Below are 13,080 nucleotides of genomic sequence, written 5' to 3' on the forward strand. Positions count from 1 at the left end.
AGATTCAACGCTATACTTATCAAACTATCAGAGTCATTCTTTACAGAATTAGAAAAAAACTATTATAAATTCATGTGGAATCAAAAAAGAGCCCAAATAGCCAAATCAAACCTAAGCAAAAAGAACAAAGCCAGACACATTACATTACCTGACTCAAACTATACTACTATAAGTGTACAGTAACCAAAACAGCATCCTACAGGTACACAAAGAGAGATAGACCAATGGAACAGAATAGAGAACCCAGAAATAAAGCTACACACCCACAGCCATCTGATCTTTGACAAAGTCAACAAAAATAACCAGTGGGAAAAGTACTCCCTGTTCAATAAATGGTGCTGTGATACTTGGCTACCTATATGCAGAAAAATGAACTAGACCTCTGCCATACACAAAAATTAACTCAAGATGGTTTAAAGTTTTAAATGTCAGACCTCAAACTATAAGAATCCTAGAAATCTTGTGAAATATCATTCTGGACATTGGCCTTGGGAAAGAATTTATGACTAGGTCTTCAAAAGCAATTACAGCAAAATCAAAAATTGACAAGTTGGACCTAATTAAACTAAGGAACTTCTGCACAGCAAGATAAACTGTCACCAGAAGAAACAGATATACCACAGAATGGTAGAACATGTTTACAAACTATGCATCAAAGAAAGGTCAAATATCCAGGATCTATAAGGAACTTAGATAATTCAACAAGCAAGAAACATATAACCCCATTAAAAATTGGGCAAAACACATTAACAGACACTTTTCAAAAGAAGACATACAAGTGTTCAATAAAAATGAAAAAATACCCCACATAACTAATCATCAGAGAAATGCAAATCAAAAACCACAATGAGATATTATCTCCTACCCATCAGAATGGCTATTATTAAAAAGTCTAAAAACCACAAATGCTGACAAAGCTGTGGAGAAAAAGGAATCTTTGTACACCTTTGGTGGGAATGTTACTAGTTCAGCTACTGTGGAAAGCAGTGTGGAGATTTCACAAACAAAATTGATCTACCATTTGACCCAGAAATCCCATTACTGGATATATATATCCAAAGAAAAATAAATTGTTCTACCAAAATGACACAAGTACGTTCATTGCAGCACTATTCACAATATCAAAGATGTGGAATTAACCCAGGTGCCCCTTGACAGTGGATTGGAGGAAGCAAATTGGTGCATATACACTACAGAGTATTATGCAGCCATAAAAAAATGAAATCACGGTCTTTGCAGCTATATGGATGCAGCTGGAGGCCATTATCTTAAGAAAATTTACACAGGAACAGAAAACCAAACACCACATGTTCTCAAGTATACATGGGAGCTAAACATTGGATGTACTTGGATAAAAGATGGCAAAAATAGACACTAGAGACTAGTAGGGGGCAAGAGTTAATAAATTGACTGTTGGGTACTATGCTTACCTCAGCATCACTCAATATACCCATGCAGCACACCTATACATGTACCTCCTGAATCTAAAATAAAAGTTGAAATTATTTTTACAAACCACAAAATAAACATACATGAATATATAAAAAGACAAGACAGTATAGAGAATATAAAGCTTAGTACATATGACATAAAATGCTTGCATTACAAATGACTTCTGTTGGTTAAGAGAAAAGTTAGAGAAAATTAGATGATTAGGTGATTATTTTAAGAACAGATAAAGAAAATTAACAGTCTTCAAAACAAAGATCTTAGTATTTTGCCACTTAAGTTTTAGTGAAGAAATATTTTTGGGTATTTACTGCAGACAGGGTATTACATAAATGAAAATAATATTTATCATTCAGTTCTGTCAAATTATTTTTAATTATGAATTTCTGAAGGACTATGAGTGTGTCAGATGATATGTGTCTGTAGCATCTACGTGCTGGTACATAGTATCTGCGAAGTGTTTATTACATTAGTAAATCTTCTATATGTCAATCATCATATGAATTTATGACTGCTCATGAAATCTTTTGACCATATATTTTTCTTGCTTGATCCAGGCAAGATAATAAAAGTTTTATAATTTTAACTTATATGGTAGGTAACAAATAATATCCTGACAAAAGAATCAAGAAATAATAGAACACAAACAAGTAGAAACACATCTCATGCTCATGGATGGGTACAATCAATATTGTGAAAATGACCACACTGCCAAGAACAATCTACAGATTCAATGCAATTCCCATTAAAATACCATCATCATTCTTCACAGAACTAGAAAAAACAATCCTAAAATTAATGTGGAACCAAAAAAGAGCCTGCATAACCAAAGCAAGACTAAGCAAAAAGAACAAATCTGGAGGCATCACATGACCTGACTTCAAACTATACTACAAAACTGTAGTTAACAAAACAGCATGGTGCAGATATAAAAATAGACATGTAGGGAAATGGAACTAAATAGGGAACCCAAAAATAAAGCCAAACACTTACAGCCAACTGATCTTCGACAAACCAAACAAAAACATAAAGTGGGAAAGAACACCCAATTCAACAAGTGGTGCTGGTATAATTGGCAAGTCACATGTAGAGAATGAAAGTGGATCCACATCTCTCACCTTATAGAAAAATCAACTCAAGATGGATCAAAGGCTTGAATCTAAGACCGGAAACCACAAAAATCCTAGAAGATATCATTGGAAAAACTCTTCTAGACATTGGCATAGGCAAAGAGCTCATGACCAAGATGCAGCAAAAACAAAGATAAATAGATGGGACTTAGTTAAACTAAAAAGCTTGTGCATAGCAAAAGAAATAATTAGCAGAGTAAACAGGCAACCCACAGAGTGGGAGAAAATCTTGGCAACCTATGCATCTGACAAAGGACTATATCCGGAACCTACAATGAACTCAAACAAATCAGCAAGAAAACAAATAAAAACAAATAATCCCATCAAAAAGTGGGCTAAGGACATGAATAGACAGTTCTCAAAAGATGTACAAGTGGACTGGGCACAGTGGCTCACACCTATAATCCCAGCACTTTAGGAAGCTGAGGTGGGTGGATCATGAGGTCAAGAGTTGGAGACCATCCTGGCCAACATGGTGAAAGCCCGTCTCTACTAAAAATACAAAAATTAGCTGGATGTGGTGGCGTGCTTCTATAGTCCAGCTGCTTGGGAGGCTGAGGCAGGAGAATCGCTTGAACCTGAGAGGCAGAGGTTGCAGCGAGCTGAGATCATGCCACTGCACTCCAGCCTGGCAACAGAGTGAGACTCTGTCTCAAAAAAAAAAAAAAAAAAAAAAAAAGATATACAAGTGGCCAAGAAACATATGAAAAAATGCTCAACATCACTAATTATCAGGGAAATGCAAATCAAAACCACAATGTAATGCCACCTTACTCCTGCACTAATGGCCACAATTAAAAAATAAAAAAAATAGGCATTGGTGTGGATGTGGTGAAAAGGAAACACTTTTACACTGTTGGTGGGAATGTAAACTAGTACAACCACTCTGGTAAACAGTATGGAGATTCCTTAAATAACTTTTGATAAAAAAAAAAAAAAGCTGTTAGAATAGATAAATACAGTGAAAAGGTACAAACTAAGTATGGACACATGAAACTCAATAGAACCTGTGCAGTTAGAACCATATTCATATTTTGAGGTTATTTTATTTCTGTAAAAAAAATTCAACTGTCACATTAATGAATATTCATTTAAATTCTGGTTGTAGTTTTTTGTAATTAATTTAGATTTTTTGTTTTATGTGTGTAAAGAGTCATAAGTGTGAAAAATTTATATTTTATTTTGTTTTTATACGTAAGTAAAATTTCTAAGAGTAAGTCAAAAGTAAAGAATATTAAAAAATTCAAAGGTCTGCCCATTATTCAAAGTTGAGAAAAATTTATTTATTTTGTGTTTTGATCATTAATGGCCCAATTGAAACACAACTTTCTACATTAGCTTTTCTTGATTTTTCTTACTGTAATTAATCTCTTCCTTCTTTAGAGTCTATAGAAATTATTACATTTTAGTTTTATTTTTCTTACTTGTCTGCTTGTTTTGTCTCTCTTGTTAGATAGTATGATTTGAAGAAAAACGGATGTGTGTGTTATAATCTGGGACAATACATTTTTAAAAATTTAATTTAAAGTTCTGGGATACATGTGAAGGACATCCAGGTTTGTTAATGTAGATAAACATGTGTCATGGAGGTTTGCTGCACCTAACAAACCCATCACATCCGTATTGAGCCCTGCATGCAGCTATTTATTATGACACTTTCCCTCCCTCCCAACCTCCCCCAACAGGCCCCAGTATGTGTTGTTCCCAATGTGTTCTCATTGTTCAGCTCCTACTTAATAAGTGAGAACATGCGGTGTTTGGTTTTCTGCTCCTGCGTTAGTTTGCTGAGGATGATAGCTTTGAGCTCCATCCTTGTCCCTGCAAAGATCATGATCTCATTCTTTTTTTGGCTGCATAGTATTCCATGGTGTATATGTATCATATTTTCTTTATCCAGACTATCATTGATGGGCATTTGGGTTGATTCCATGTCTTCGATATTATGAATAGTGCTGTAATGAACATATGCATGTACATATCTTCATAATAGAATGATTTATATTCCTCTGGGTATATACCCAGTAATGAGATTGCTGGGTCAAATAGTATTTCTGGTTGTAGGTCTCTGAGGAATTGTCACACTGTCTTCCACAATGGTTGAACTAATTTACATTCCCACCAACAGTATAAAAGCATTCTTATTTCTCCACAGCCTCGCCAGCATCTGTTGTTTCTTGACTTTTTAATGATCACCATTCTGACTGGAGTGAGATGGTATCACATTGTGGTTTTGATTTGCATTTCTCTAATGATCAGTGATATTGAACTTTTTTTCATGTTTTTTGGACGCATGGATGTTATCTTTGGAGAAGTTTCTGTTCATGTCCTTTGCCCACTTTTTAATGGATTCTTTTTTTCTTTTTTTTTTTCTTGTAAATTTGTTTAAATTCCTTGTAGATTCTGGATATTAGACCTTTGTCAGATGGATAGATTGCAAAATTTTTCTCCCATTCTGTAGGTTGTCTGTTTACTCTGATGATAGTTTCTTTTGCTGGGCAGAAGCTCTTTAGCTTAATTAGATCCCGTTTGTCAATTTTTGCTTTTGTTGCAATTGCTTTTGATGTTTTTATCATGAAATCTTTGCCCGTGCCTATGTCCTGAATGGTATTGCCTAGATTTTCTTCCAGAGTTTTTATAGTTTGGGGTTTTACGTTTAAGTATTTAATCCATCTTGAGTTAATTTTTTTTATAAGTTTTAAGGAAGGGATCCAGTTTCAATTTTCTGAATATGGCTTGCCAGTTCTCCCAGTGCCGTATATTAAATAGGGAATCCTTTCCCCATTGCTTCTTTTTGTCAGGTTTGTCGAAGTTCAGATGGTTGTAGATGTGTGGTCTTATTTCTGAGATCTATATTCTGTTCCATTGGTCTGTCTGTTTTGGTACCAGTACCATGCTGTTTTGGTTACTGTAGCCTTGTGGTATAGCTTAAAGTCGGGTATCATGGTGCCTGCAGCTTTCTTCTTTTTGCTTAGAATTTTCTTGGTTATATGGGCTCTTTTTTGGCTCCATATGAATTTTAAAGTAGTTTTTTCTAATTCTGTGAAGAATGTCAGTGGTATTTTAATGGAAATAGCATTGAATCTTTAAATTACTTTAGGTAGTATGGCCATTTTCACAATATTGATTCTTCCTGCCTATGAGCATGGAATGTTTTTTCCATTTGTTTATGTCCTCTCTGATTTCCTTGAGCAGTGGTTTGTAGTTCTCCTTGAAGAGCTCCTTGACATCCATTGTTAGCTGTATTCCTAGGTATTTTATTCTCTTTGTAGCAATTGTGAATGGGAGTTCATTCATGATTTGGCTCTCTGCTTGTCTGTTGTTGGTATGTAGGAATGGTTGTGATTTTGCACATTGATTTTGTATGCTGAGACTTTGCTGAAGTTGCTTATCAGCTTAAGAAGCTTTTAGGCTGAAGCAATAGGATTTTCTATATGTATGATTATGTTATCTACAAACAGAGACAGTTTGACTTCCTCTCTTCCTATCTGAATACCCTTTATTTCTTTCTCTTGCCTGACTTCCCTGGCCAGAACTCCCAATACTATGTTGAATAGGAGTGGTGAGAGAGGGCATCCTTGTCTTGTGCTGGTTTTCAAGGGAAATGCTTCCAGCTTTTGCTCATTCAGTATGATACTGGCTGTGGGTTTGTTCTAAATGGCTCTTATTATTTTGAGTTATGTTCCATCAATACCTAGCTTATTGAGAGTTTTTAACATGAAGAGATGTTGAATTTTATAAAAGGCCTTTTCTGCATCTATTAAGATAATCCTGTGGTTTTTTTGTCTTTAGTTTTGTTTACATGATGAATTACATTTATTGATTTGAATATGTTGTTACCAGCCTCGCATCCCGGGGATGAAGCCAGCTTGATCGTGGTAGATAAACTTTTTGATGTGCTGTTGGACTTGGTTTGCCAGTATTTTATTGAGGATTTTTGCATTGATGTTCATCAGGATATTGGCCTGAAGTTTCTTTTTTAGTTGTATCTCTGCCAGGTTTTGGTATCAGGATGATGCTGGCCTCATAAAATGATTGACGCAGGGGTCCTTCCTTTTAATTTGTTTGCAATAGTTTCAGAATAAATGGTACCAGCTCTGCTTTGTACCTCTGGTAGAATTCAGCTATAAATCTGTCTGGTCCTGGGCTTTTTTTGGTTGATAGGCTATTTATTACTGCCTCAATTTCAGAACTCATTATTTTTCTATTCAGGGGTTTAACTTCTTCCTAGTTCAGTCTTGGGAGGGTGTACGTGTTCAGGAATTTATCCATTTCCTCTGGATTTTCTAATTTATATAGTATGCAAATAAATTAATGCAAATAAACTAATTTATTTGTTTATAGTATTCTCTGGTAGTTGTTTGCATTTCTGTGGGGTCAGTGGTGATATCCCCTTTATCATTTTTTATTGTATCAATTTGATTCTTCCATCTTTATTAGTCTAGCTAGTGGTCTATTTCATTATTCTTTCAAAAAACCAGCTCCTGGATTTGTTGACTTTTTTGAAGGGTTTTTCATGTCTCTGTCGCCTTCGGTTCTGCTCTGATCTTGGTTATTTCTTGTCTTCTGCTATCTTTGGGGTTTGTTTGCTCTTGGTTCTCTAGTTGTGATATTATGGTGTCAATTTGAGATCTTTCTCGCTTTTCAATGTGGGCATTTAGTTCTATAAATTTCCTTCTTAACACTGCTTTTTCTGTGTCCCAGAGATTCTGGTGTATTGTTTATTTGTTCTCATTGGTTTCACAGAACTTCTTGATTTCTGCCTTAATTTCATTACCCAGGAGTCATTCAGGAGCATGTCGTTGCATTTCCATTTAGTTGTGTGGGTTTGACTGTGTTTCTTAGTCTTGAGTTCTAATTTCATTGCTCCATGGTCTGAGAGACTGTTATGATTTTAGTTCTTTTGCATTTGCTGAGGATTGTTTTACTTCCAATTAAATGATTGATCGATTTTAGAGTAAGCCACATGTGGTGCTGAGAAGAATGTATATTCTGCTGTTTTTGGATGGAGAGTTCTGTAGATACCCAGACCAACTTAAGCCAGAGCTGAGTTTGATTCCTGAAGATTCTTGTCAACTTTCTGTCTCAGTGATCTAATATTGACAGTGAAGTATTAAAGTCTCCTATTATTATTGTGGGAGTCTAAATCTTTTTGTAGATTTCTAAGAACTTGTTTTATGAATTTCGTTGCTCTTGAAGTGAGGCATAGAAATTTAGGATAGTTGGCTCTTCTTGTTGAATTGAACTTTTTACCATTATGTAATGCCCTTCTTTGTCTTTTTTGATCTTTGTTGGTTTAAAGTCTGTCTTGTCAGAAACTAGGATTGCAACCGCTGCTTTTTTCTGCTTTTTATTTGCTTGGTAGATTTTCCCTCATCCTTTTATTTTGAGCCTATATGTGTCCCTGCGTGTGAGAAGGGTCACTTGAATACAGCACACCAATGGGTCTTGACTCTTTACCAGCTTGCCATTCTGTGTCTTTTAATTGGGGCATTTAGCTCATTTACATTTAAGGTTAATATTGTTATGTGTGAATTTGATCCAGTCATCATGATGCTAACTGGTTATTTTGCAGACTTGTTGATGTAGTTGCCTTATAGCGTCATTGTTCTTTGTACTTCAGTGTGGTTTTGTGGTAGCTGGTAACAGTTTTTTGTTTGTTTGTTTGTTTGCTTGTTTGTTTTCATATTCAGTGCTTCCTTTGGGAGCTCTTGCAAGGTGGGCCTAGTGGTGACAAATTCTCTCAGCATTTGCTTGTCTGAAAAGGATTTTATTTCTCCTTCACTTATGAAGCTTCGTTTGGCCATATATGAAATTCTGGGTTGAGTATTGTTTTCTTTAAGATTGTTAAATATTGGCCCCTAATCTTTTTTGGCTTGTAGGATTTCTGCTGAGAGGTCTGCTGTTAGTCTGATGGACTTGCCTTTGTAGGTTACCTGGCCTTTCTTTCTGGCTGCCCATAATATTTTTTCCTTCATTTCGACCTTACAGAATCTGATATTATGTGCCTTGGGGTTGATCTTCTTATGGAGTATCTTACTGGGGTTCTCTGGATTTCCTGAATTTGAATGTGGGCCTGTCTTGCTAAGTTAGGGAAGTTCTTGTGGATGATATCTTGAAGTACGTTTTCCAACTTGGCCCTGTTCTCCCTTTCAGGTACTTCAATCAGTCGGAAGTTTGGTCTTTTTACATAACCCCATAGGTCCTGGAGGTTTTGTTCGTTCCATTTCATATTTTTTCTTTTCTTTTCTTTTCTTTTTTTCCTAATCTTATCTGCCTGTCTTGTTTCATCAAGATAGTCTTCGAGCTCTGAAATTCTTTCCTCCACTTTGTCTATTTGGCTATCAATAATTGTGGGTGCATTGTGAAGTTCTCATGTTGTGTTTTTCAGCTCCATCAGCTCATTTATGTTTCTCTCTAAACTGTTTATTCTGGTTAACAGCTCCTCTAATGTTTTATCATGGTTATTAGCTTTGCATTGGGTTAGAACATGCTCCTTTAGCTCAGTGAAGTTCATTATTACCCACCTTCTGAAGCCTACTTCTGTCAATTCATTCATTTCAGCTTCTGCCCAGTTCTGTGCCCTTGCCAGAGAGGTGTTGCAATAATTTGGAGGACGAGAAGCACTCTGCTTTCTGAGTGTTCAGTGTTTTTTCATTGATTCTTTCCCATCTTTATGAGTTTATCTAGCTTTGATCTTTGAGGCTGCTGACCTCTGGATGGGGTTTTTGTGGGGACTTTTTTGTTAATGTTGTTGCTGCTTTCTATTTGTTATTCTTTTAACGGTCAGGCCCCTCTTCTGGTTTGTTGGGGGTCCACTCCAGACCCTATTTGCCTGGGTCCCTCCCACACCTGAAGGTGTCACCAGTGGAGGCTGCCGAACAGCAAAGATGACTGCCTGCTCCTTTCTCTGGGAGCTCCATCCCAGAGGGGCACCAACTTTGTACTAGCACGAATGGTCCTAAATAAGGTGTCTGGCGACCCTTGTTGGGGGGTTTCACCCAGTCAGGAGGCATGGGATCCGAAATCCACTTAAGGAAGCACTCTGGCTGGCCTTTGGCAGAGAGAGTGCACTGTGGTGGGGGGAATCCCACTCATCTGCACTTCCCAGGTTCTGCAGAGCCATCGGGGGAAAGACTAAGTCCACTGATCCATGGAGACCATGGCTGCCCCTCCTGCAAGGGGTTCTATCCCAGGGAGATCAGAGTTCTGTCTGTAAATCCCTAGCTGGAGTTTCTGAAATTCCTGCAGAGAGGCCCCCATCCAGTGAGGGAGGGATGGGTCAGGGTCCAGCCTAAAGAGGCAGTATGGCCATGATCCACCACAGCCGCTGTGCTACACTGTGGGGAATTCCTCCTGTGTCCAAACCGCTCAGTCTCCCTCGCACCAGCAGGGAAAAAGTGGCAGACTGGAGCTGCAGTTATGGTTGCCACCCCTCCCCACAGGACTCAGTCACCTTAGGCAGCAGGCAGCTGCCCCTCCCCTCGGGAACTTGGTAATCTTAGTCTCTAGCTGAGCGGCCGCCGAGAATCTGCACAGCTCTGTGCTTGGGACCCAAGGCCCTGGTCGCATAGGCTCACAAAGGGGATCTTCTGATTTGAGGGTTGCACAGATCCGTGGAAAAAGCATGGTTTTCCAGGTGGCAGGAAAGGTTTTCCAGGCCACCTTGCTTGGCTGGGAGTGGGAGTTCCCCTGTTACCTGCAGCTCCCAGGTGGGCTGTTGCTCCACTCTGCTTTTCCTGGCTCTCTGTGGGTTGTGCCAACTGCCTATTCAGTTGGATACCTCAGTTGCCAGTGTGGGATTCACTTGCAGTTTTCATTCTTCTCTCACCGTTTTCATTCTTCTCGGTGGGAGCCTCTGACCGCAGCTCTTTCCAGTCAATCATCTTGGTCCCTCCCCGCAACAGTAATTTTTTATAAAGAGTTATTCAGTGAAGATTGAATAAATGGATGAATGGATGGAAAGCTAAGGACATCTTCGATTATTTAATGATAGTTAATATGGATATAGGAATAAGATTATTTTTCCAAGGCTTACATGCAATAGAAAAAATCCTTCATCTATCAGGTAGTGGTGGTAGAAATAAGTTACAAGTGAAAGTGTAATTATAAAATACAATAAATTAAGTTGTATAAAGGTATTAACTAATCATATATTAGAGTTAGCAAATACACAGCACAAGTGTTAGTATATCTTTTCCTTTATCTATGGCAATCATTCTAAGTAATCCTATTACTCTTTTTTGGGGGGGTTCAGTTAAAACCTGAAAATCTTTATCTAGTTGTTGTAACCACTACTCATCAGTTGTACATTGAATGTAAGGTGAAACCTGTCTGATATAAAGGCTGTAGTTTATATTTAATAAGGATGAGGAAAAAAGTAGTTACTAGTTCAAGGAATAGTTCTAGTTCTGTCTCATTACTGAAACCTGGTAGTTCTTACACTTTTCTTCTTAACCCTGGACGTGACTATGTAATACTGAGGTTTGCTTTTTTTCTACTTGAAACCCTATATTTATGTTTTCTTTAATGGGATTAGTGTTTTCTCCACTGTCCCTGTAATTCAGAAAGGATGATCTTAATCCTCTTTAAAGTGAGTTTCCTCTTTCTACCTAAGATTGAATTGAAAATTGATTCTTCATTGCCTTGAAACATGACCATCAAGTTATTTCCTGTGCAACATTATTAAATATCCCTTGGCAACAGCAATTCTAGATTTTTAGGTTTTAATCAAAATTTTCTGACATCATATAGGCTACACAATTACTATTATCAATAGTAATTGCTTATGTAATAGCGGGGCTTTTAATTTTTTGAATGTAGCTTGCAGGGTACTTTGAATAATAGATGAAGTTTGATTCAAAGAAACAGGCTGTTGAAAACTTCAGTGAACCAGATTGAGAATATAAATTGGACACACTGGATGTTCACTTTTATTCTTTTTTTTTTTTTTTTTTTTGTGACACGGAGTCTTTCTCTGTCGCCAGGCTGGAGTGCAGTGGCACAATCTCAGCTCACTGCAACCTCTATCTCCTGGGTTCAAGTGATTCTCCTGCCTCAGCCTGCCGAGTAGCTGGGACTATGGGCGCCCACCACCACGCCCAGCTAATTTTTTGTGTTTTTAGTAGAGACAGGGTTTCACCATGTTGGCCAGGATGGTCTTGATCTCTTGACCTCATGATCCACCTGCCTCGGTCTCCCAAAGTGCTTGGATTACAGGCATGAGCCACCGCGCCTGGCCTTTTTATTCTTATATAAAGAAGTACAAGACAATATCATATTGGAAATATGTCATTCACATTTTTTTTAAAAAAATTATTGGTCTGACAAGAGATAACTATGAACTTATCCTCTTTCTCTTTTGTAGAGTAACCAAAAAGCATGATTAGGCCAAACTAGAAGGAGTGATAATGTTGTGAATAGAGGACTCTGATAAATTCCCATATTTCATATGTAGGAGTCATGGTTGGTCTGGCTATGGAACAGGTCCTAGAGCTAGTCAGAAAGCCCATTGTGAAGATGAAAACAGAACAATAAAATGAAGGGAAAAATACAGTGGATCTCTGACTTTATAAGTTTTCTTTTTACTGCTTAGATGTCAAACATCTGAATAAAAACTAATTTATCATCTCATGTAGACATAGCTACCACTTCTCTGTGAACTCTGAAATTTATGTTTTGAAGCAAATACAATCTTTATGTATTTGAAGCAAATATTAAGTTTATGAAATATGATAATATGAAATTCATGTATTTGAAGCAAATATGATCTTAAAAACAGAAACAAATGTAGCTTAGTGAAAGATGTTAATTTTGTAACCAAACAGGAGAGGATTTGAATCCCGGTTTTGCTGCTTATTAGCTGTCTTAGGCAAGTAAACAGAAAAATTCAGCCACAGTTTCATTTTTGTAAAACAGAAATACGTATCTGTCTTGCTGTTTTCAGAATTAGAAATAATGTAAATTAATGCCCATATAGGCACTTATTAATAGTGCTTATTAACATTACTGTTTTTAATGCTATAATATTGTTATTTATCCTATACTCTCAATGAATAACTACATGCTATACTTGAGTATATAGTACATTTTATTATTTATATAGCTATCACTACATAATACATGTAAGGAAAATATAATGCTGACCAAATGTAAAATTTAGATATTTTAATTATAATTTTCTTTCTTTCAGAATTACTTACTGTCATCTACCTTTCCAGAGTAAATGGCTTTATGTTGGAACAGAAAGAGGAAATACACATATTGTAAATATTGAATCTTTCATTCTTTCTGGATATGTTATCATGTGGAACAAGGCAATTGAACTGTAAGTTTGAACTTGGATATCACTTTATTGGCTTAAATACTTCATATAGTGATGTAACATATGGGTCAAATCACAGTTATTTGATACATCTATTACTAATTTATAATGAATTTGAGTGAAAAGTTCAGTAAAATAACTTAAAGCCATAAAAGCTTTTAAAAATAGATATTACAATAT

The 13,080-nt window shown here is 36.7% G+C and overlaps 1 protein-coding gene across 10 annotated transcripts in view; it reads left to right on the forward strand.

The window, feature by feature from the left end:
- STXBP5L (syntaxin binding protein 5L) overlaps nucleotides 1-13,080 on the forward strand; it is a 493,876-nt gene that overhangs the window by 165,066 nt on the left and 315,730 nt on the right. For 8 of the 10 annotated variants that reach the window (XM_055260425.2, XM_055260427.2, XM_063630147.1 and 5 more), the window contains exon 6: nucleotides 12,769-12,903. In XM_055260425.2, the coding sequence (XP_055116400.2) occupies nucleotides 12,769-12,903 (135 nt within the window). Of the gene's footprint in view, nucleotides 1-12,768; nucleotides 12,904-13,080 lie in introns of those variants that run through there. The other 2 variants (XM_063630149.1, XM_063630150.1) reach the window with 1 other exon arrangement.

This window comes from Symphalangus syndactylus, chromosome 21 (assembly GCF_028878055.3).
Source record: "Symphalangus syndactylus isolate Jambi chromosome 21, NHGRI_mSymSyn1-v2.1_pri, whole genome shotgun sequence".
NCBI lineage: Eukaryota > Metazoa > Chordata > Mammalia > Primates > Hylobatidae > Symphalangus > Symphalangus syndactylus.